The sequence below is a fragment of the Mobula hypostoma genome, chromosome 14 (assembly GCF_963921235.1).
Source record: "Mobula hypostoma chromosome 14, sMobHyp1.1, whole genome shotgun sequence".
Lineage (NCBI taxonomy): Eukaryota > Metazoa > Chordata > Chondrichthyes > Myliobatiformes > Myliobatidae > Mobula > Mobula hypostoma.
The window spans coordinates 78,471,570-78,497,276 of NC_086110.1; the positions used below are offsets into that span (position 1 = coordinate 78,471,570).

At 51.6% G+C, this 25,707-nt stretch overlaps 2 protein-coding genes across 3 annotated transcripts in view; one reads left to right on the forward strand and one right to left on the reverse strand.

Moving 5' to 3' along the window:
• The window catches only part of kiaa0513 (KIAA0513 ortholog), a 231,748-nt gene that overhangs the window by 156,438 nt on the left and 49,603 nt on the right, over positions 1–25,707 (forward strand). The window lies entirely within an intron of this gene.
• The window catches only part of LOC134356365 (uncharacterized), a 40,840-nt gene continuing 17,071 nt past the window's right edge, over positions 1,939–25,707 (reverse strand). For both annotated transcript variants that reach the window (XM_063067275.1, XM_063067276.1), the window contains exons 3-7: positions 20,229–20,327; positions 19,301–19,402; positions 12,057–12,167; positions 7,672–7,786; positions 1,939–6,893 (exon numbers count right to left, since the gene is read on the reverse strand). In XM_063067275.1, the coding sequence (XP_062923345.1) occupies positions 5,902–6,893; positions 7,672–7,786; positions 12,057–12,167; positions 19,301–19,402; positions 20,229–20,327 (1,419 nt within the window). In that variant the 3' untranslated portion in view covers positions 1,939–5,901. The remainder of the gene's footprint in view (positions 6,894–7,671; positions 7,787–12,056; positions 12,168–19,300; positions 19,403–20,228; positions 20,328–25,707) is intronic.

Sequence of the window (25,707 nt, forward strand, 5' to 3'; positions counted from 1 at the left end):
GACAGTGAGGAAGGCTATCATGGCTTGCAGAGGGATCTGCATCAGCTAGAAAAAATGGGATGAGAAATGGCAGGTGGAATTTAATGCAGCAAGTGCAAAGTTTTGCACTATGGTGGGATTAATAGACAATAGGTGCAGGAGTAGGCCATTCGGCCCCTTGAGCCAGCACCGCCATTCACTGTGATCATGGCTGATCATCCACAATCAGTATCCAGTTCCTGCCTTATCCCCATAACCTTTGATTCCGCTATCTTTAAGAGCTCTATCCATCTCTTCCTTGAAAGCATCCAGAGACTTGGCCTCCACAGCCTTCTGGGGCAGAGCATTCCATATATCCACCACTCTCTGGGTGAAGAAATCAACCAGGATAGGTCTTACAGAGTTAGGCACTGTGGTAGAACGAAGGAATCTGGAAATACAGGTCCATTATTCATTGAAAGTGGCGTCACAGGTAGATGGGGTTGTAAAGAAAGCTTTTGGCACATTGGCCTTCATAAATCAACGCGTTGAGTGCAGGATATGGAATGTTATGTTGAAGTTATATAAGACGTTGGTGAGACCTAATTTGGAGTATTGTGAGCAGTTTTGCTCATCTATCTACAGGAAAGACGTAAACAAGATTGAAAGAGTACAGAGAAAATTTACAACAATGTTGCTGGGGCTGGAGGACCTGAGCTATAAGGCAGGATTGAATAGGTTAGGACTGCATTCCTTAGAATATAGGTTGAGGGATTTGATAGAGGTAGACAAAATTATGAGGGGTATAGATAGGGTAAATACAAACAGGCTTTTTCCACTGACTACAACTAGAGGTCATGGACTAAGGGTGAAAGGTGAAAAGTTTAAGGAGAACAGGAGGGAAAACTTCACTTGGAGGATCATGAGAGTTGGGAATGAGCTGTCAGCATGTGGTGCATGTGAGCTCAATTTCAGTGTTGTAGAGAAGTTTGGCTAGGTAGACAGATGGAGGGCTATGGTCCTGGTGCACATCGATGGGAGTAGGCATGGACTAGATGGGCCAAAGGACCTGTTTCAGTGCTGTTCTTGAATTGGCTTTATTACTTTTGTAAAAAATTTTGTTACATCTCTGTCTAAATGTGCAATTTATAGTAATTTATAATAAATAGTATGTAGTACTACAGGGTAGTCAATATAACAGAAATACAGTTGTGTCAACATGAATTAATCGGTCTTATGGCCTGGTGGAAGAAGCTGTTCCGGAGCCTGTTGCTCCTGGCTTTTATGCCGTGGTACCGTCTCCCAGATGGTAGTGGCTGGACATTCCTTTGTTTCCCACTGGTAGGAGATTCTGGCTCTCAGTTCGCACAGCTTGTTGTCCGGGGACTGAACGTTAGTCAGGGGTATGCCAGGGAGCGGCGACCGTCTCAACCTCACCAGGATGCTGGCCTTCGCCTCCAACACTGCTTCTGAAGTAGTGGTGTGGAGAAGGTGAACCTACCATTGGTAGCACAAGCAGGAGATCCTGTTGTAGGTAAATGCCTCCTTCCCGCTGTTCAGAAGAGTCAGTCTATTGTATCTGATGTGGCCATCAGCTACTTGAACAAGAAATGTAAAGAAAATTGCAGAAATTAACAGTATACTGTACAGTTGGAATGGAGATTGTAACACGGTGCCATCTTTTGACTCTAGATGGATGTTCACTCTGTATTTGACACCGGGAGTGTGTGATGGGACGGTGTGGAGTGAGTCTCACTCTGTATTTGACACCGGGAGTGTGTGATGGGACGGTGTGGAGTGAGTCTCACTCTGTATTTGACACCGGGAGTGTGTGATGGGACGGTGTGGAGTGAGTCTCACTCTGTATTTGACACCGGGAGTGTGTGATGGGTAGAATCTCTCACTGACCTATGTGTTCCTTTGGATTTACAGAGCAGTACAAGTTGCTGTGTGACCACATCGAACATAAGGCACTGGAGTAAGGGAGATGAATTCATCGTCATACATAGAACTTTGGGGAACTGCACCTTAAGCTGCCGTCCTTCAGAGCTGCTGTCGCCATGGTTGCTGTGCCAACATCTCTGAACTTCTTGCCCTCTGCTGGCAGAGTGACACAATTGCTAGCTCCAGTAATATCCCTGACATGCAGCATTGAGATACAGAGCCACCAGTAACCCTTTCCAAGTCGAAAGGGCTGTAAAGATGGAGAAGACATTGGTCTGTGTGTTCCACAGGAACCAGGCTAACTGCAGTTTGGAACACTCTGCAGTCCTCACTGTGTGTGGATGAATGGGCTAAAATGTGGCAGGAGCCAGCACTGGAACACATCACAGGTCTCCCACATGTTTTATTGAGAGCAGAGGTTAAATTCCCTTCTGTAACAGCCTCTAGTACTGAGCCCCACAGCCTCAGTAATGTGTTTCACAATGCCTTGCCTATGGAGCCCTGCTCTGTGGTTTTGGGAGATTTCAGTGTTAGCACCTGCCATGTGAAATTCCTATGCCCCTTTGTGTTGGAATGACTTTTTTTTAAAAACAAACTAGAACTGCTCCAGTCAATGTTTTGAGCCCTTTTAAGCAATAACCTGGTTTTCTGTCTATCCTGGCCCTGATTCCTGTGTTTTCACAATGTTTTAACCTGTGATTTTATGGAAAAGCCCATTGTGTTCCTTGCTACAGCTAGATCTGATGGAAGTTTTCTCCATCAACACAAGATGGGCTCAGACTATCGCATTCCTTAAACAGTCTGGTACAGAATGTGTTTGCATTAAAATGTGAACTCTGGACAGTTTCTACAGGAACTGGTATGACTTTAGTGGTATTGGATGAGGGTAATTGTGGGATCTTCCTTCCTCAAATGTATGGTGAAGAAGAGGTGGTCGAGTTACTTAACTGGGAGTTAGCAGGAAGTTGTCTTTTCAGTGAATTGGCTGGTATTTGTTACACAGATTTATCCTTTGGTGCTTAACATTCCTCAAACTTGGAGCTAATTCTGTTTTATAGTCATAAAACACTACAGCACAGAGGCCCTTTGAACCATCTAGTAGTCTATGCTGAACTATTAATTTGCCTTGGCCATTTGACCTGTACCTGGACTGTAGCTCTCCATTTCCCTCCCATCTATGCACCTATCCAAATTTCTCAAATTTTGACATTGAACCCACAGTCACCATTTCTCCTGGCAGCTTGTTCCATACTCCCACCACCTTCTGAGTGAAGCTATCAGAGATCACAGCTCTTGAGGCCCTGGTTTTGAACCTTCTGCCCAACACAGAGTGCCAGGATGGTATAGAGGTCAGCATGACACTATCACAGCTCAGGGTGTCCGATTTCGGATTTCAATTCTGGCAGCCTCTGTGCGGAGAATGTATGTCTTCCTGGTGACCTGTATGGGTTTCCTCTGCGTGCTCCAGTTTCCTCCCACAATGAAGGTTAATTGGTTGTTGGAAATTTGTCTTGTAATTAGGCTCTGGTTAAATTAATGGATTGCTGGTAGCTTGACTTGAGGGGGTGGATATGCCTATTTCTCACTGAATCTTAAGATGAGAAATAAAATCATGTTCACTCTAAAGGGCCTTATCCATTTTTTCTGGCCACGTCAATGGCACCAAGATCTCTGACTACTCGCCCTCCCTCCAGAGTATATTCTGAGACCTCCTGGATTGATGATGAGTGTGTGTGTGTGGTGGGGGGGGGGGCGGGAGAGATAATTTATTGGTTGTCATGTCTGTGATCAATGTTGATATGCCAGCCTAAACTGAATGTTCCTTGACTTGCTACAGACTAATCGTTCAGTTCCAGTGAATGAGTTTTGAATGGCAAATGGGAACTTGCTTTCCAACTAAGATGAAAAACTGGCCCATGATTGACCTGCTGAATCACGTGGCGCTCAGCCACCAGTCTGTTACTTGTATAAGTGCCATCACCTGAGTGTTGTAGGGATAACCTGTTGAAATGACTACTGTGCCTGTGTGGATGTGTTGACCTGACGCTGTAAATAAATGTTTCTCATTGAACTATTGAGGAATGTTTGTGTCGTGTACAACATTTGAGAGAGAACCTGCATTTTTGTAGGGCCATGCAGCCAGGTTTACCTGGCTCTCAAACTTCCTGACTTTCTGAATGAGCGTATAATAGGGAACCTTATTAAATGCCTTACTGAAATCGATACACACCACATCCACTGCTTTGTCACATTCTCTAAGGATTCAGATTCAGATTTCAATCCTGGCAGCCTATTTCCTGTAATGCCATAGGGTTTCACCTTGTTAATCAAACAGCTTTGAGTGAGTGATATCCACTGCCTCTCCTTCGTCCACGCTGCTTATTACTAACAGATTTGTCAGACCAGGTTTCCCTTCAGAGAAACCATACTGACTTTGACTTATCCTCAATCTCCAAGTACCTTGAAACCTCATCCCTAATAATAGACTCCAACACTTTCCCAACCCACTGAGGTTAAGCTAACTGGCCTATAATTTCCTTTCTTTTGCCTTCCTCCCTTCTTAAAGAGTAGAGTGACATTTGCAATCTTCCAGTTCTCCAGGACTATGCCAAGCGATTTTTTTTTTAAAGATCATGACCAATGCATCCGTTATCTCTTCAGCAACCTCTCTCAGGACTCTGGGATGAAGTCCATCTGGTCCAGGTGACTTATCTACCTTAGGACCTTTGAGTTTGCCATGCACTTCCTCCTTTGTAATAGCACTGGCACTCACTCCTGCTCCTTGACACTCACACTGCTAGGGTAAAAAAAATCATTATAGGAATCATACAAGCCTCCAGACAGTAGCCAAGATGTGGGGGTGAGATCGAGATTGCAAAGGGAGCTGGAAAAGGCATGTAATGACACAATTGTAATGGGGGACTTCAATATGCAATGGGATTGGGAAAATTAGGTTGGTGTTGGATTGCCGGAGAGGGAATTTGTTGCCTGCATACAGGATGTTTTTTTAGAGCAGCTTGTAGCTTGAGCCTACACAGGGAAAGGCCATCTTAGATTGGGTATTGTGTTGTGTAATAACCCAGATATTATTAGGGAGCTTAATGTAAAGAAACCCTGAGAAAACAGTGGTCATAATACAGTTGAATTCATACTGCAATTTGAGAGGGAGAAACACAGGTCACATGTATTAGTATCACAATGGAATAAAGATGTCAGGGTCACCATTACTAGAAAGATAGTTGTTCAAGATGAAAAACAAGAACACATACAAGATATGGACCCAGGGGTCTTCAACAGAATCCCCAATTTCCTCACTGCAGACAAATTCCTTGAAGTTGTGTTGGGTAGCCTGGGAGCTGTGTAGGAAGTAGAGGGTGGAATAGGAAGCTGGCAGAGATTTCATGTGACCTTGTGTATTTGCATTAGCCATGCCAGTATTGAGCTTCGATCTTCTATTGGGAGAGTCTGGCTGCTGCAATCCTTTTGGAGAGAGTTTCTTCACATCCCACCACGTCATCTCCAAAGGTACACACCTGTGCCTAGCCAAGGGGAGACCGAGTATGGAGTTGGGGGTATGGAGGGAAGGCTGGGTTCTGAGTTGGATGATCAGCCATGATCATAATAAATGGCGGTGCAGGCTCGAAGGGCCGAATGGCCTACTCCTGCACCTATTTTCTATGTTTCTATGAGGTACCTCATGAATGTCCTGGATAAAGTAAACAGCAGGAGTCTCCATAACCTAGGGGTGAAGCTGCAAATTGGACAGCGGACAGAACCTCCAGCAATTCCTGGATGAGCACTGAGTAGCTGAAAGGAACAGGAAGTGGGGAAGTAAGGAAGGCAATATCCATCTTGGCCAGATGAGCTGAAAGTGGCCTCCTTCACAACTCTACGAGCTCAGTTCACCGAGATGTTTCTGCAATCGAACACTAGGAACCCTCCGTTCCTGCTAACAGGGTGTGCGTTCGCAGCTCAGCACATTGCCAGCATGTATGGCAGTCAGATAATTCCTTTGGACTTGTACCCTATAAACTGCCCCATCTCGTTCCTGGCAGGGTGGGTAACCCAGCGGCCAGAGGGAGTTAGCTGGCTGCAGAAGGGGAAATACTCGTCGTCACTGGTGTCAGACAGCGAAGACTCTTCACTGGATGAGAACAGTCCCCCGTCCGGGCTGCCCGGAGCCATCGCCACCCGTTTACTCCCAGTCCAGCTGGCACAGTCTGCCTGGCACTGCCGTGGCCTCTTTCGCAGGTTCCAGCGCCAGGGAGGGGTGGGGGCTACCTTGCCCAGCTGGTGGTGGTCCTCACTAACCACGGGACACTCTCGCTGTCGCCCTTGGCTCCCGGCTGCTGTGGGCTGTCCCTTCTGCCCAGAGCTCAGTCTGAAGAGGAGGACCCTGGGCTGGAACTGGGAATACTGCAGCAGCCTGCCCTGGACCTCCGGTGAGAGGGGAGCTGTGGCCAGCAACTTGATTTCCAGCCCCTGGTTTGGTGATCGTGCACACTGGTGGGTCCCTTCCATGACCTGTGATTTCCTGACTCCTGCTTCAGCGCTGTCGTCCTGGGGCAGAGGGCAGGCTGCGGCTGGGCTCCTTCCTTGCTGAGACTGCAGGGGATCAGGAGGGGACTGGGTCAATGAGAGGAACCCTCCCACTTCCTCGTCAGACAACTGGTCAAAGTGTAAGGCAGAAAAGACCATGGGTTGCAGCCTTCTGCCACAATTCTCTCCCCCACCATCTCTCTCCGTCGGTCCCCTGCTGAATAGGTGCCCTGTAGGAGGGGGTTTCGTGGATGCCAGTCCCAAAATGGCCTCAGACACTGTCTGTTCCTCCTCCAAAGCCTGCTCCCTTGATGACACGCAGCTTTCGCCCTCCTGAGTGTTTGCCGTCACCAGCTCTGTGCCAGGATGGTGTCCACATCTCAGCCCACACTCTCCCCTGGTGCTGCTCCCAGAGGATCCTGACGCCAAGTCACCACTGCCCTGACCGCCATCTGTGAAAGGACGCAGACACCTCAGTACACAGGTGTGGCAGAGGTCCTCACCCCTACAGGGGGGCAGATATTCCACTCCACTCTCAACTAACAGGTCTTGCTGCCCCAATCAACCCCAACCATCACCGCCCTGCATCTCCCACCCCCCCAAACCCACAAGCACACTGCAGATTGCTGGACACAAGGAGGGAGGAAGGTCTGGAGACCCAGGGTGCCACTCCCTAATGTTGCCTGCCCCTTCCACTCCAAGAGAAGCATCCTCTGCACTCATCTCCCCAGTCAGAGTCAGACTTGGGCATGAGCACTGGGTTAATCCCTTCCCAGGACTGCGTGGGTAAAATGAACACAATTCAGACAGCCTGTGTGGGGCATCTTGGTCAACACAGATGAGTTGAGCTGGAGCCTACTTCCATGCTTGATTATTTATGCCCCCCAGTAGCTCTCCCCCATCATAACCCCTTCAGCATACTCTGCATAGCCTGGCTCTCTGGGCAAATGGAAACTCCTGTGTTGTTGCTTCATTCCCGAGGTCGGTCTCAGTAAGGACAATCACTCAACAGCGATGTCTGCGGCTTCTCATGTTTTCAGCACCAACCCACAGGACTCGGGAGGGGGGAGGGGGGAGAGGGGCAGAGCTGATGGACAGGGGTCACACACACACACAGCCATCTGTGGTGCCTCAGGTTGCCAGCCCCAGTGAGGAGATGTACTTTCCCTCAACATCAGCCCCTGGGCTGCCAGTCATGATCAGCTTGGACAATCCCTCTGTTCCACTCACCGCTCTTCTCGCAGATCCATGGCTGCTGCAGGAGAATGTCTGGATCCGTAAGCAGAGAAACGAGGGACTCCTCCTGCGGGGAGAGGCTGCCTCGGTCCACACACGAGGCAAGGAGCTAGAAATAAAGATTAGCTTTAATTCTCATGTGTACCCCAAAACAGAGTGAAATGTGTCACTTCCATCGACGACCGACAGACTGAGGATGTGCTGGCAGCAGCCGGCGGGCGTCACCATGCTTCTGCCACCATCGTACTGAGGCAAGCCCACGACTCACTTACCCTAACCCACACATCTTTGGAATGAGGGAGGAAACCGAGACAATCATGGGGAGAATGTACAGCCGTGAAAACGAACCCTGATTGTCGGCTCTGTAAGGGGTTATGTAACTGCCGTGAAGGCAATGAGGAGAAGAGGGGAGAGGTTGAACTACAGCCCAGGGAAGGTTTAGCCTGTGATCTAACAAACAACAGCACAGAGGGTGGGGGAGAAGGGGGGAGTCAATGATACAGTTGGGTGGGATTGTGAACAGCTCTGACTCTCCGAGTCAAGGGAAACTGAAGCCGGAGCTTTGAGCCCATGTCACTTTGTGAAGTTCCAGGCAGCAGGGTTCAGGGGGCGACGGCGGGGTCTAGGTGGGGCTAGGTCTGTGTGACTGGATCCAGGTCTGTTCCAGTGCAATCTAACTCCACATCCCTACCCCAATCAGTGTGTGAGATCCACACCAGATACACACCATCCCTACCCCAATCAGTGTGTGAGATCCACACCATCCCTACCCCAATCAGTGTGTGAGATCCACACCAGATACACACCATCCCTACCCCAATCAGTGTGTGAGATACACACCATCCCTACCCCAATCAGTGTGTGAGATACACACCATCCCTACCCCAAACAGTGTGTGAGATCCACACCAGATACACACCATCCCTACCCCAATCAGTGTGTGAGATACACACCAGATACACACCATCCCTACCCCAGTGTGTGAGATACACACCATCCCTACCCCAATCAGTGTGTGAGATCCACACCAGATACACAACATCCCTACCTCAATCAGTGTGTGATCACCAGATACACACCATCCCTACCCCAATTGTGTGTGTACCAGATACACACCATCCCTACCCCAATTGTGTGTGTACCAGATACACACCATCCCTACCCCAGTGTGTGATCACCAGATACACACCATCCCTACCCCAATCAGTGTGTGAGATACACACCAGATACACACCATCCCTACCCCAATCAGTGTGTGAGATACACACCAGATACACACCATCCCTTACCCAGTGTGTGAGCACCAGATACACACCATCCCTACCCCAATCAGTGTGTGTGATACACACCATCCCTACCCCAGTGTGTGAGCACCAGATACACACCATCCCTACCCCAATCAGTGTGTGAGATACACACCAGATACACACCATCCCTACCCCAATCAGTGTGTGATCACCAGATACACACCATCCCTACCCCAATCAGTGTGTGATCACCAGATACACACCATCCCTACCCCAATCAGTGTGTGAGATACACACCATCCCTACCCCAATCAGTGTGTGAGCACCAGATACACACCATCCCTACCCCAATCAGTGTGTGAGATACACACCAGATACACACCATCCCTACCCCAATCAGTGTGTGAGATACACACCAGATACACACCATCCCTACCCCAGTGTGTGAGCACCAGATACACACCATCCCTACCCCAATCAGTGTGTGAGATACACACCATCCCTACCCCAATCAGTGTGTGATCACCAGATACACACCATCCCTACCCCAATCAGTGTGTGAGATACACACCGGATACACACCATCCCTACCCCAATCAGTGTGTGAGCACCAGATACACACCATCCCTACCCCAATCAGTGTGTGAGATACACACCAGATACACACCATCCCTACCCCAATCAGTGTGTGATCACCAGATACACACCATCCCTACCCCAATCAGTGTGTGAGATACACACCAGATACACAGCATCCCTACCCCAATCAGTGTGTGATCACCAGATACACACCATCCCTACCCCAGTGTGTGAGATACACACCAGATACACACCATCCCTACCCAGTGTGTGAGATACACACCAGATACACACCATCCCTACCCCAATCAGTGTGTGAGATACACACCAGATACACACCATCCCTACCCCAATCAGTGTGTGAGATACACACCAGATACACACCATCCCTACCCCAGTGTGTGAGCACCAGATACACACCATCCCTACCCCAGTGTGTGAGATACACACCATCCCTACCCCAATCAGTGTGTGAGATCCACACCAGATACACACCATCCCTACCCCAATCAGTGTGTGATCACCAGATACACACCATCCCTACCCCAATCAGTGTGTGATCACCAGATACACACCATCCCTACCCCAATCAGTGTGTGAGCACCAGATACACACCATCCCTACCCCAATCAGTGTGTGTGATCCACACCAGATACACACCATCCCTACCCCAATCAGTGTATGAGATCCACACCAGATACACACCATCCCTACCCCAATCAGTGTGTGATCACCAGATACACACCATCCCTACCCCAATCAGTGTGTGAGATACACACCAGATACACACCATCCCTACCCAGTGTGTGAGATACACACCAGATACACACCATCCCTACCCCAATCAGTGTGTGAGATACACACCAGATACACACCATCCCTACCCCAATCAGTGTGTGAGATACACACCAGATACACACCATCCCTACCCCAGTGTGTGAGATACACACCATCCTTACCCCAATCAGTGTGTGAGATCCACACCAGATACACACCATCCCTACCCCAATCAGTGTGTGATCACCAGATACACACCATCCCTACCCCAATCAGTGTGTGATCACCAGATACACACCATCCCTACCCCAATCAGTGTGTGAGCACCAGATACACACCATCCCTACCCCAATCAGTGTGTGAGCACCAGATACACACCATCCCTACCCCAATCAGTGTGTGTGATCCACACCAGATACACACCATCCCTACCCCAATCAGTGTATGAGATCCACACCAGATACACACCATCCCTACCCCAATCAGTGTGTGATCACCAGATACACACCATCCCTACCCCAATCAGTGTGTGAGATACACACCAGATACACACCATCCCTACCCCAATCAGTGTATGAGATCCACACCAGATACACACCATCCCTACCCCAATCAGTGTGTGATCACCAGATACACACCATCCCTACCCCAATCAGTGTGTGAGCACCAGATACACACCATCCCTACCCCAATCAGTGTGTGAGATACACACCAGATACACACCATCCCTACCCCAATCAGTGTATGAGATCCACACCAGATACACACCATCCCTACCCCAATCAGTGTGTGATCACCAGATACACACCATCCCTACCCCAATCAGTGTGTGAGCACCAGATACACACCATCCCTACCCCAATCAGTGTGTGAGATCCACACCAGATACACACCATCCCTACCCCAATCAGTGTGTGAGATCCACACCAGATACACACCATCCCTACCCCAATCAGTGTGTGATCACCAGATACACACCATCCCTACCCCAATCAGTGTGTGATCAACAGATACACACCATCCCTACCCCAATCAGTGTGTGATCACCAGATACACACCATCCATACCCCAGTGTGTGTGATCCACACCAGATGCACACCATCCCTACCAAAATCAGTGTGTGAGATCCACACCAGATACACACCATCCCTACCCCAATGTGTGTGTGTGTACCAGATACACACCATCCCTACCAGTGTGTGATCACCAGATACACACCATCCCTACCCCAATCAGTGTGTGATCACCAGATACACACCATCCCTACCCCAATCAGTGTGTGATCCACACCAGATACACACCATCCCTACCCCAATCAGTGGGTGAGATCCACACCAGATACACACCATCCCTACCCCAATCAGTGTGTGTGATCCACACCAGATACACACCATCCCTACCCCAATCAGTGTGTGAGATCCACACCAGATACACACCATCCCTACCCCAATCAGTGTGTGATCACCAGATACACACCATCCCTACCCCAATCAGTGTGTGAGCACCAGATACACACCATCCCTACCCCAATCAGTGTGTGAGATCCACACCAGATACACACCATCCCTACCCCAATCAGTGTGTGAGATCCACACCAGATACACACCATCCCTACCCCAATCAGTGTGTGAGCACCAGATACACACCATCCCTACCCCAATCAGTGGGTGAGATCCACACCAGACTTTCTCCTGTCCCTGACCATAAGGACAATAGACCTCCCAGCTTCAGGGTGTGCACACGGTGAATGCAGGCTGAGGGTGGGGGGGGAGATACCTGATCAAGCCGGGGAGGCGGCAGGACTTTCTCAAGCCTCTCAAGGAACTCCCACAGCAGGTTCTGAGCCGCCACCATGAACAAAGTGCCGTACGCATCCTCCAGCTCATCCTTGGGCAGGAACAACAACACAATCAGCTCCTCCTCAACTGCAGGGGAACAGACACCAACCCCACTTATCCCCTCTCCTCAACCCAATCCCCTTTCCTCAACCCAAACCCCTCTCCTCAACCCAATCCCCTCTCCTCAATCCAACCCCCTCGCCTCAACCCAATCCCCTCTCCTCAATCCAATCCCCTCTCCTCAATCCAATCCCCTCTCCTCAACCCAATCCCCTCTCCTCAACCCAACCCCTTCCCCTCAACCCAATCCCCTCTCCTCAATCCAATCCCCTCTCCTCAATCCAATCCCCTCTCCTCAACCCAAACCCCTCTCCTCAACCCAATCCCCTCTCCTCAACCCAATCCCCTTTCCTCAACCCAAACCCCTCTCCTCAACCCAATCCCCTCTCCTCAATCCAACCCCCTCGCCTCAACCCAATCCCCTCTCCTCAATCCAATCCCCTCTCCTCAATCCAATCCCCTCTCCTCAACCCAATCCCCTCTCCTCAACCCAACCCCTTCCCCTCAACCCAATCCCCTCTCCTCAATTCAATCCCCTCTCCTCAATCCAATCCCCTCTCCTCAACCCAAACCCCTCTCCTCAACCCAATCCCCTCTCCTCAACCCAATCCCCTTTCCTCAACCCAAACCCCTCTCCTCAACCCAATCCCCTCTCCTCAATCCAACCCCCATCCCTCAACCCAACCCCCTCCCCTCAATCCAACCGCCTCCCCTCAACCCAACCCCCCTCCCCTCAACCCAACCCCCCTCAACCCAAACCCCTCTCCTCAACCCAACCCCCCTCAACCCAAATCCCACTAAACCCAACACCCATCCCTCAACCCAACCACCTCTCCTCAACCCAAATCCCACTCAACCCAACCCCCTCTCCTCAACCAAATCCCCTCTCCTCAATCCAACCGCCTCCCCTCAACCCAACCCCCCCTCCTCAAACCAAACCCCTCTCCTCAACCCAACCCCCCTCCTCAACCCAACCCCCATCCCTCAACCCAACCCCCCCTCCTCAACCCAACCCCCATCCCTCAACCCAACCCCTTCTCCTCAACCCAACCCCCTCCCCTCAACCCAAACCCCCCTCCCCTCAACCCAAACCCCCTCCTCAACCCAAACCCCACTCAAACCAACCCCCCTCAACCCAATCCCCTGTCCTCAACCCAACCCCCTCTCCTCAACCCAATCCCCCCTCCTCAACCCAACCCCCATCCCTCAACCCAATCCCCCTCCCCTCAACCCAACCCCCTCCCCTCAACCCAAATCCCACTGAAACCAACCCCCCTCCTCAACCCAAACCCCTCTCCTCAACCCAACCCCCCTCCTCAACCCAACACCCCTCCTCAACCCCCATCCCTCAACCCAATCCCCTTTCCTCAACCCAAACCCCACTCAAACCAACCCCCCTCCTCAACCCAACCCCCATCCCTCAACCCAATCCCCTCTCCTCAACCCAATCCCCTTTCCTCAACCCAACCCCCATCCCTCAACCCAACCCTCCCTCCCCTCAACCCAAATCCCACTGAAACCAACCCCCCTCCTCAACCCCCATCCCTCAACCCAACCCCCCTCCTCAACCCCCATCCCTCAACCCAACCCCCTCTCCTCAACCCAAATCCCACTCAACCCAACCCCCATCCCTCAACCCAACCCCCTCTCCTCAACCCAACCCCCTCTCCTCAACCCAACCCCCCCAACCCAATCCCCTCTCCTCAACCCAAACCCCTCTCCTCAACCCAATCCCCTTTCCTCAACCCAAACCCCACTCAAACCAACCCCCCTCCTCAACCCATCCCACAACCCAATCCCCTCTCCTCAACCCAATCCCCTTTCCTCAACCCAACCCCCATCCCTCAACCCAACCCCCCTCCTCAACCCAACACCCCTCCTCAACCCCCATCCCTCAACCCAACCCCCCTCCTCAACCCCCATCCCTCAACCCAACCCCCTCTCCTCAACCCAAATCCCTCTCCTCAACCCAAATCCCACTCAACCCAAACCCCATCCCTCAACCCAACCCCCTCTCCTCAACCCAACCCCCCCTCCTCAACCCAACCCCCCCTCCTCAACCCAAACCCCTCTCCTCAAGCCAACCCCCTCTCCTCAACCCAAATCCCACTCAACCCACCCCCATCCCTCAACCCAACTCACTCTCCTCAACCCAAACCCCTCTCCTCAACCCAAACCCCTCTCCTCAACCCAATCCCCTCTCAATCCAATCCCCTCTCCCCAACCCAACCCCCTCCCCCCCGACCCAACCCCCTCTCCTCAACCCAATCCCCTTTCCTCAACCCAAACCCCTCTCCTCAACCCAACCCCCATCCCTCAACCCGACCCCCCCCTCCTCAACCCAATCCCCTTTCCTCAACCCAATCACCTTTCCTCAACCCAATCCCCCCTCCTCAACCCAACCCCCATCCCTCAACCCAACCCCCCCTCCTCAATCCAACCCCCTCTCCCCAACCCAACCCCCTCTCCTCAACCCAATCCCCTTTCCTCAACCCAAACCCCACACAAACCAACCCCCCTCCTCAACCCAACCCCCATCCCTCAACCCAATCCCCTCTCCTCAACCCAACCCCCATCCCTCAACCCAACCCCCCCTCCCCTCAACCCAACCCCCTCCCCTCAACCCAACCCCCCTCCTCAACCCCCATCCCTCAACCCAACCCCCCCTCCTCAACCCACTCCCCTTTCCTCAACCCAAACCCCACTCAAACCAACCCCCCTCCTCAACCCAACCCCCATCCCTCAACCCAATCCCCTCTCCTCAACCCAATCCCCTTTCCTCAACCCAACCCCCTCCCCTCAACCCAAATCCCACTGAAACCAACCCCCCTCCTCAACCCAAACCCCTCTCCTCAACCCAACCCCCCTCCTCAACCCAACCCCCCTCCTCAACCCAACACCCCTCCTCAACCGCCATCCCTCAACCCAACCTCCCTCCTCAACCCCCATCCCTCAACCCAACCCCCTCTCCTCAACCCAAACCCCACTCAACCCAACCCCCATCCCTCAACCCAACCCCCTCTCCTCAACCCAACCCCCTCTCCTCAACCCAACACCCCCTCCTCAACCCAAACCCCTCTCCTCAAGCCAACCCCCTCTCCTCAACACAAATCCCACTCAACCCACCCCCATCCCTCAACCCAACTCACTCTCCTCAACCCAAACCCCTCTCCTCAATCCAACCCCCTCTCCCCAACCCAACCCCTCCCCCCAACCCAATCCCCTCTCCTCAAACCAATCCCCTCCCCTCAATCCAACCCCCTCTCCTCAACCAACCCCCTCCCCTCAACCCAACCCCCCCTCCTCAACCCAACTCCCTCCTCAACCCAACCCCCTCCCCTCAACCCCTCCCTCTCCTCAACCCAACCCCTTCCCCTCAACCCAAACCCCCCCTCATCCCAACCCCCTCTCCTCATCCCAACCCCCTCTCCTCAACCCAAATCCCAAACCAACCCCCCTCCTCAACCCAAATCCCACTCAACCCAACCTCCCTCCTCAACCCAACCTCCCTCCTCAACCCAACTCCCTCCCCTCAACCCAAACCCCACTCAAACCAACCCCCCTCCCTCAACCCAATCCCCTCCCCTCAACCCAACCCCTTCCCCTCAACCCAAACCCCCCTTCATCCCAACCCCCCCTTCATCCCAACCCCCTCTCCTCATCCCAACCTCCTCTCCTCAACCCAATCCACTCTCCACATCCCAACCCCCTCTCCTCAACCCAAACCCCCTCCTCAACCCAATCCCCCTCCTCAACCCAACCCCCCCTCCTCATCCCAACCCCCCCTCCTCATCCCAACCCCCTATCCTCAAACAAATCCCACTCAACCCAAATCCCCTCTCCTCAACCCAACCCCCTCTCCTCAACCCAACCCCCTCCCCTCAACCCAAACCCCACTCCCCTCAAACCCAACCCCCCCTCCCCTCAACCCAACCCCCTCCCCCAACCCAAATCCCACTGAAACCAACCCCCCTCCTCAACCCAACCCCCTCCCCTCAACCCAACCCCCTCTCCTCAACCCAATCCCCCCTCCTCAACCTAACCCCCATCCCTCAACCCAATCCCCCTCCTCAACCCAAACCCCCTCTCCTCAACCCAACCCCCTCCCCTCAACCCAACCCCCCTCCTCAACCCCCATCCCTCAACCCAACCCCCATCCCTCAACCCAACCCCCTCTCCTCAACCCAACCCCCCTCCTCAACCCAAACCCCTCTCCTCAACCCAACCCCCTCCCCCAACCCAACCCCCCCTCCTCAAACCAATCCCCTCTCCTCAACCCAATCCCCTCCCCTCAACCCAATCCCCACTCCTCAACCTAACCCCCATCCCTCAACCCAATCCCCTCTCCTCAACATAACCCCCATCCCTCAACCCAACCCCCTCTCCTCAACCCAACCCCCCTCCTCAACCCAAACCCCCTCCTCAACCCAAACCCCCTCCTCAACCCAACCCCCTCCCCTCAACCCCCATCCCTCAACCCAACCCCCATCCCTCAACCCAACCCCCCTCCTCAACCCAAACCCCCTCCTCAACCCAACCCCCTCCCCTCAACCCAACCCCCTCTCCTCAACCCAATCCCCCCTCCTCAACCCAATCCCCCCTCCTCAACCTAACCCCCATCCCTCAACCCAATCCCCTCTCCTCAACCCAACCCCATCCCTCAACCCAACCCCCCTCCTCAACCCAAACCCCCTCCTCAACCCAATCCCCTCTCCTCAACCCAATCCCCTCCTCAACCCCCATCCCTCAACCCAAATCCCACTTAACCCAACCCCCATCCCTCAACCCAAGCCCCCTCCTCAACCCAATCCCCTCTCCTCAACCCAATCCCCTCTCCTCAACCCAACCCCCTCCCCTCAACCCAACCCCCCTCCTCAACCCCCATCCCTCAACCCAACCCCCATCCCTCAACCCAAATCCCACTTAACCCAACCCCCATCCCTCAACCCAAGCCCCCTCCTCAACCCAATCCCCTCTCCTCAACCCAACCCCCTCCCCTCAACCCAACCCCCCTCCTCAACCCCTATCCCTCAACCCAACCCCCATCCCTCAACCCAAATCCCACTTAATCCAACCCCCATCCCTCAACCCAACCCCCTCTCCTCAACCCAACCCCCTCCCCTCAATCCAACCCCTCCTCCTCAACCCAAACCCCTCTCCTCAACCCAACCCCCATCCCTCAACCCAACCTCCCTCCCTCAACCCAACCTCCCTCCTCAACCCAATCCCCTCTCCTCAACCCAACCCCCTCCCCTCAACCCAACCCCCCTCCTCAACCCCCATCCCTCAACCCAAATCCCACTTAACCCAACCCCCATCCCTCAACCCAACCCCCCCTCCTCAACCCAAATCCCACTCAACCCAAACCCCTCTCCTCAACCCAACCCCCTCCCCCCAACCCAACCCCCCTCCTCAAACCAATCCCCTCTCCTCAACCCAATCCCCTCCCCTCAATCCAACCCCCTCTCCTCAACCCAAACCTAACCCCCATCCCTCAACCCAATCCCCTCTCCTCAACCCAACCCCCATCCCTCAACCCAAACCCCCTCCTCAACCCAATCCCCTCTCAACCCAACCCCCCTCCTCAACCCCCATCCCTCAACCCAACCCCCATCCCTCAACCCAACCCCCATCCCTCAACCCAACCCCTCTCCTCAACCCAACCCCCTCTCCTCAACCCAATCCCCTCCCCTCAACCCAACCCCCCCTCCTCAACCCAAACCCCTCTCCTCAACCCAATCCCCTCCCCTCAATCCAATCCCCTCTCCTCAACCCAATCCCCTCCCCTCAATCCAACCCCCTCTCCTCAACCCAATCCCCTCCCCTCAATCCAACCCCCTCTCCTCAACCCAATCCCCTCTCCTCAACCCAATCCCCTCTCCTCAACCCAACCCCCCTCAACCCAACCCCCCCTTCATCCCAACCCCCTCTCCTCAACCCAAACCCCCTCCTCAACCCAAATCCCACTCAAACCAACCCCCCTCCTCAACCCAATCCCTTCTCCTCAACCCAACCCCCACTCCTCATCCCAACCCCCATCCTCAACCCAAATCCCACTCAACCTAATCCCCTCTCCTCAACCCAATCCCCTCTCCTCAACCCAACCCCCTCCCCTTAACCCAACCCCCCCTCCTCATCCCAACCCCCTCTCCTCAACCCAAACCCCTCTCCTCAACCCAAACCCCTCTCCTCAACCCAAATCCCACTCAACCCAACCTCCCTCCTCAACCCAACCCCCATCCCTCAACCCAAACCCCCCCCAACCCAATCCCTACTCAACCCAACCCCCTTCTCCTCAACACAACCCCATTCAACTGTCACCCCTCCTTATCTGTAGGGGTAGGATACTCAAGAACACAGTTCCCCACACAGACACACAGAGTCCTACCAACGGAAATGCACACACTCAATTCCCCCACCAGCCTCTAATCAACAACCCAGACAGACCCTCACGTTGTGTCCACCTGTGCTAATGTCCCTGGTATCCAGGCAGACTGGGCCATGGGAACTGTGGTGTCCAGCTGTGCTAAGATTTCTGCTTTATTTGACCAGACCACACCACAGATGTTACTGACTCCCCAGGGTAAAGGGAACTTGGGAGTATTGTGCTTAGTTCTTGTTAGGGGGAGGATGTGGAAGCTTTAGAGAGGGTGCAGATGAGATTTACCAGGATGTTGCCTAGACTAGAAAGCATGTCTTAGGATAGGTTGATGGGCAAGGGCTTTTCTCTTTGGAGTGAAAAAGGCTGAGCGGTGACAGAGATGAACAATATGATAAGAGACATAGATAGAGTGGGCGGCTAGTGACTTTTTCCCCAGGGCCAGAATGGCTAACGTGAAGGGAAATTATTTTAAGAAGATTAGAGGAATGTCTGGGGGGAGTTGTCGTGGTTAGTGGAACGCAGCATCGGGGTGGTAGAAGAGGCAGATACATTAGGAACATTGAAGAGACTCTTAGATAGGCACATGGATTATAGAAAATGGAGGGAAGGATTAGTCATTTAAAGCGTCAGCACAAGATTGTGGGCTGAAAGGCCTGTACTGCGCTGGTCTGTGTTTCCATGTATAGGGCGAGTATTGGTGAACCAGTTCCTTACCCACTACTTCCATCTGCAACACCTACCTGCAGGAACCGTTCCCTGTAATCCCCGTCTCGGATCAGCAGCAGGACCAGTTTGCGGAACTGCAGCCGACACTGCTGCTCCCTCTGAACATCACTCGTGGTCTGTGGATGAACCAGAGAGACGGTTACATCCCCACCCCTATCCCTGAGCCTGGATCTGTAAAACCCTCCTTGGACTCGTCCTACCCGTACCAATTCCCAATCGATCTGCTACCAAGGACTTCCCCCACCCCCACAGCAACTGTTCCCCTTGGATTAGCACCCACAGACAACCACCCACACCCATTCCCCATGGGGCTGCCCCTACAGACCACCCCAGCACCCGTTCATAGAAACATAGAAAACCTACAGCACAAAGCTGTGCCAAACGTGTCCTTACTTTAGAAATTACCGAGGGTTACCCATAGCCCTCTATTTTTCTAAGCTCCATGTAGCTATCCAGGAGTCTCTTAAAAGACCCTATCGTATCCGCCTCCACCACCATCGCTGGCAGCCCATTCCACGCACTCACCATTCTCTGTGTAAAAAATTTACCCAACATCTCCTCTGTACCTACTCCCCAGCACCTTAAAACTATGCCCTCTTGTGCTAGCCATTTCAGCCCTAGGAAAAAGCCTCTGACTATCCACATGATCAATGCCTCTCCTTTTCTTGTACACCTCTATCAGGTCACCTCTCAGGAGAAAAGGCCACGTTCACTCGACCAAGTTCCTCACAGACTGCCCCCAGCACCTGTTCCCTATGGATCTGCACCCTTGGACTGCTCCCTGTACTCGTTCCCCACAGATGTGTACCCACCATCTCCCCGTCCCACCCCAGTGTCTGCTCTCCATCAGCTGAGAACATCGGTCCGGGTCAGTCAGTGGAAGGAGCCAGGTGAAGAGCAGCCACGGTGCCTGCTGCATCAGTCAGCTGCTCAAACACTTACCGCTCTGGGGTCAGCCGGAAGCAGCTCGGGGAAGAACTTGTCCAGCATTTGCAGGATGTCCAGTAAGCTCCTTTGCTTTACAAACATCTCCATCACCATCTGTACAGAGATAGGAATTCAGGGAAAAGATCCATCATCATAAACTGGAAACACTCCAAATTTACATAGTCACCACCTCCTGGTGCAAGACACAGCAGTGGAGGACTGACATCCATCACTGAGGACCCCCAACATCCAGGACATGTCCTCTTCTCGTTGTTACCATTAGGGAGGAGCTACAGGAGTCTGTGTCAGTGATCCGGGTTCGTTTCCAATGTCAGTCAATGTAACACTTCACTGTGCCAGTGGTCCGGGTTGGATTCCAATGTCAGTCAGTGTCAGGCTTCACTGTGTCAGTGATCCGGGTTCAATTCCAATGTCAGCCAGTGTAACGTTTCACAGAGCCAGTGATCTGGTTCAATTCCAGTATCAGTCAGTGTAACGTTTCACAGAGCCAGTAATCCGGATCAATTCCAATGTCAGTCAGTGTAACGCTTCACAGAGCCAGTGATCCGGTTCAATTCCAGTATCAGTCAGTGTAATGTTTCACAGAGCCAGTGATCCGGTTCAATTCCAGTATCAGTCAGTGTAACGTTTCACAGAGCCAGTGATCCGGTTCAATTCCAATGTCAGTCAGTGTAACGCTTCACAGAGCCAGTGATCCGGTTCAATTCCACTGTCAGCCAGTGTAACGCTTCACAGAGCCAGTGATCCGGGTTCAATTCCAATGTCAGCCAGTGTAACGCTTCACAGAGCCAGTGATTCGGTTCAATTCCAGTATCAGTCAGTGTAACACTTCACTGTGCCAGTGATCCGGTTCAATTCCAATGTCAGCCAGTGTAACGTTTCACAGAGCCAGTGATCCAGTTCAATTCCAATGTCAGCCAGTGTAACGTTTCACAGAGCCAGTGATCCGGTTCAATTCCAGTATCAGTCAGTGTAACGTTTCACAGAGCCAGTGATCCAGTTCAATTCCAATGTCAGCCAGTGTAACGTTTCACAGAGCCAGTGATCCGGTTCAATTCCAATGTCAGCCAGTGTAACGCTTCACTGTGCCAGTGATCCAGGTTCACTTCCAATGTCAGTCGGTGTAATGCTTCACAGTGCCAGTGATCCGGTTCAATTCCAGTATCAGTCAGTGTAACACTTCACTGTGCCAGTGATCCGGTTCAATTCCAATGTCAGCCAGTGTAACGTTTCACAGAGCCAGTGATCCAGTTCAATTCCAATGTCAGCCAGTGTAACGTTTCACAGAGCCAGTGATCCGGTTCAATTCCAGTATCAGTCAGTGTAACGTTTCACAGAGCCAGTGATCCGGTTCAATTCCAGTATCAGTCAGTGTAACACTTCACTGTGCCAGTGATCCGGGTTCAATTCCAATGTCAGCCAGTGTAACTTTTCACAGAGGCAGTGATCCGGGTTCAATTCCAATGTCAGCCAGTGTAACGTTTCACAGAGCCAGTGATCCGGTTCAATTCCAGTATCAGTCAGTGTAACGTTTCACAGAGCCAGTAATCCGGATCAATTCCAATGTCAGTCAGTGTAACGCTTCACAGAGCCAGTGATCCGGTTCAATTCCAGTATCAGTCAGTGTAACGTTTCACAGAGCCAGTGATCCGGTTCAATTCCAGTATCAGTCAGTGTAACGTTTCACAGAGCCAGTGATCCGGTTCAATTCCAATGTCAGTCAGTGTAACGCTTCACAGAGCCAGTGATCCGGTTCAATTCCACTGTCAGCCAGTGTAACGCTTCACAGAGCCAGTGATCCGGGTTCAATTCCAATGTCAGCCAGTGTAACGCTTCACAGAGCCAGTGATTCGGTTCAATTCCAGTATCAGTCAGTGTAACACTTCACTGTGCCAGTGATCCGGGTTCAATTCCAGTATCAGTCAGTGTAACACTTCACTGTGCCAGTGATCCGGTTCAATTCCAATGTCAGCCAGTGTAACGTTTCACAGAGCCAGTGATCCGGTTCAATTCCAGTATCAGTCAGTGTAACGTTTCACAGAGCCAGTGATCCGGTTCAATTCCAATGTCAGTCAGTGTAACGTTTCACAGTGCCAGTGATCCGGTTCAATTCCAATGTCAGTCAGTGTAACGCTTCACAGAGCCAGTGATCCGGTTCAATTCCACTGTCAGCCAGTGTAACGCTTCACAGAGCCAGTGATCTGGGTTCAATTCCAATGTCAGCCAGTGTAACGCTTCACAGAGCCAGTGATTCGGTTCAATTCCAGTATCAGTCAGTGTAACACTTCACTGTGCCAGTGATCCGGGTTCAATTCCAATGTCAGCCAGTGTAACGTTTCACAGAGGCAGTGATCCGGTTCAATTCCAATGTCAGCCATGTAACGTTTCACAGAGCCAGTGATCCGGGTTCAATTCCAATGTCAGCCAGTGTAACGCTTCACAGAGCCAGTGATTCGGTTCAATTCCAATGTCAGCCAGTGTAACGTTTCACAGAGCCAGTGATCCGGTTCAATTCCAATGTCAGCCAGTGTAACGCTTCACAGAGCCAGTGATCCGGTTCAATTCCAGTATCAGTCAGTGTAACACTTCACAGAGCCAGTGATCCGGTTCAATTCCACTGTCAGCCAGTGTAACGTTTCACAGAGCCAGTGATCCGGGTTCAATTCCAATGTCAGCCAGTGTAACGCTTCACAGAGCCAGTGATTCGGTTCAATTCCAGTATCAGTCAGTGTAACGTTTCACAGAGCCAGTGATCCGGTTCAATTCCAATGTCAGCCAGTGTAACGCTTCACAGAGCCAGTGATCCGGTTCAATTCCAGTATCAGTCAGTGTAACGTTTCACAGAGCCAGTGATCCGGTTCAATTCCAGTATCAGTCAGTGTAACGTTTCACAGAGCCAGTGATCCGGGTTCAATTCCAGTATCAGTCAGTGTAACGTTTCACAGAGCCAGTGATCCGGTTCAATTCCAGTATCAGTCAGTGTAACACTTCACTGTGCCAGTGATCCGGTTCAATTCCAGTATCAGTCAGTGTAACGTTTCACAGAGCCAGTGATCCGGTTCAATTCCAGTATCAGTCAGTGTAACACTTCACTGTGCCAGTGATCCGGTTCAATTCCAGTATCAGTCAGTGTAACGTTTCACAGAGCCAGTGATCCGGTTCAATTCCAATGTCAGCCAGTGTAACGCTTCACAGAGCCAGTGATCCGGTTCAATTCCAGTATCAGTCAGTGTAACACTTCACTGTGCCAGTGATCCGGTTCAATTCCAGTATCAGTCAGTGTAACGTTTCACAGAGCCAGTGATCCGGGTTCAATTCCAGTATCAGTCAGTGTAACGTTTCACAGAGCCAGTGATCCGGTTCAATTCCAGTATCAGTCAGTGTAACGCTTCACAGAGCCAGTGATCCGGTTCAATTCCAGTATCAGCCAGTGTAACGTTTCACAGAGCCAGTGATCCGGGTTCAATTCCAGTATCAGTCAGTGTAACACTTCACTGTGCCAGTGATCCGGTTCAATTCCAATGTCAGCCAGTGTAACACTTCACTGTGCCAGTGATCCGGTTCAATTCCAATGTCAGCCAGTGTAACATTTCACAGAGCCAGTGATCCGGTTCAATTCCAGTATCAGTCAGTGTAACATTTCACAGAGCCAGTGATCCGGTTCAATTCCAGTATCAGTCAGTGTAATGTTTCACAGAGCCAGCAGTCCGGGTTCAATTCCTGCCACCGCCTGTAAAGAATTGGTATGTTCTTCCTGTGATTGTGTGGCTTTCCTCTGAACGCCTCAGTTTCCTCCCACATTGCAAAGTTGTACGGGATAGGGTTAGTAGGTTGTGGGCACGCTGCATTGGTGCTGGAAGCACAGCGACACTTGCAGACTGCCTCTCACACATCCTTGGACTGTGATGATTTTGGACACAAATGATCCATTTCAATACGTTTCGATGCACAGTACATGTGACATTTAAGGATTTTACAAAAATCTTTAAATGTGTCCTTTGGAGGTGAGCGTAGCCTCAACAGTGCACAGACCAAATACTGACTTTGTTGCTGTCTGAGTCAGTGTGCTGGGGGAGCCTTAGTTTCCAGCCTCACCACCCACCGCCCCCCCAGGCGTCCTGCAGTATGAACCTGCTGGCGTAACCTCACAAAACATGCCGAATACAGTGGTGGGAATTGAACAGGGGCTACACCAACCACTATGCTAACCTCTTGCTCTATGTCACCATGGTTCCCGTCTCACCTCACAAGGTCAGAACCTGCTTTAATGTCACTGCCATACAGTATGTTGTGAAATTTGTTGTTTTCATTGCAATACAACTTCCGCACTTGATATTGGACCCAGTAACTTCAGAATCTCACTCTCTGTATCAGACAAGAAAGTCTTACTGCAGCTCGTGCTCCATTATTGTCAGTCAGTCCTGGGCACTTCTGACAGGTCTGACGGCTGTGGGGCATAGCTGTTAGTGCAATCGCTTTACAGTGTTGGCTGTCAATTCCAGCCAGACTATGAGGAGTTTGTACCCTGGTAACCCTGTGCGTTTCCTCCAGGTGCTTCAGTTATATTGGTTGGGGTTAATAAGTTGTGAGTATGCAATAAGACCGAAAGACCACAAGACACAGGCGCAGAATTAGGCCATTCAGCCCATCGTCTGCTCTGCCATTCCATCATGGCTGATCCCAGATCCCACTCAACCCCATACACCTGCCTTCTCACCATATCCTTTGATACCCTGACCGATCAGGAAACGGTCAACTTCAGCTTTAAATATCCTCAAGACCTTGGCCTCCACCAGAGACTGTGGCAGAGCAGTCCAGATTCACTAATCTCTATAAATAAAAAAATCCTCCTTACCTCTGTTCTAAAGGGTTGTCCTTCAATTTTCAGGCTGTGCTCTCTAGTACTGGATGCCCCCAATAGAGAACATCTTCTCCACATCCACCTTGTCGAGTCCTTTCAGCATCCAATAGGTTTCAATGAGATCCCACCGCATTCTTCTAAATTCCAATGAGTACAGGCCCAAAGCTCCTCATATGTTAACCCCTTCATTCCCAGAATCATCCTCGTGAACCTCCTCTGGACTCTCTCCAATGACAACTCATAATTCTAAAGACACAGGGCCCAAAACTGTTGACAATACTCCAAGTGCGGCCTGACTAGTGTCATATAAAGACTCAACATTATCTCATTGCTTTTATACTCTGTTCCCCTTGAAATAAATGCCAACATTGAATTTGCCTTCTTTACCACAGACTCAACCTGTGACTAATCTTCTGGGAGTCTTGCACGAGGACTCCTCTAAGTCCATCTGCACCTCTGATGTTTGAAACTACTCCACATTTAGATAATAGTCCATACTATTGTTCCTTTTACCAAATTGCATTATTGTACATTCCCCAACACTGAATTCCATCTGCCACTTTTTTGTCCATTCTTCCAATTTGTCTAAGTCCTGCTGCAATCACATTACTT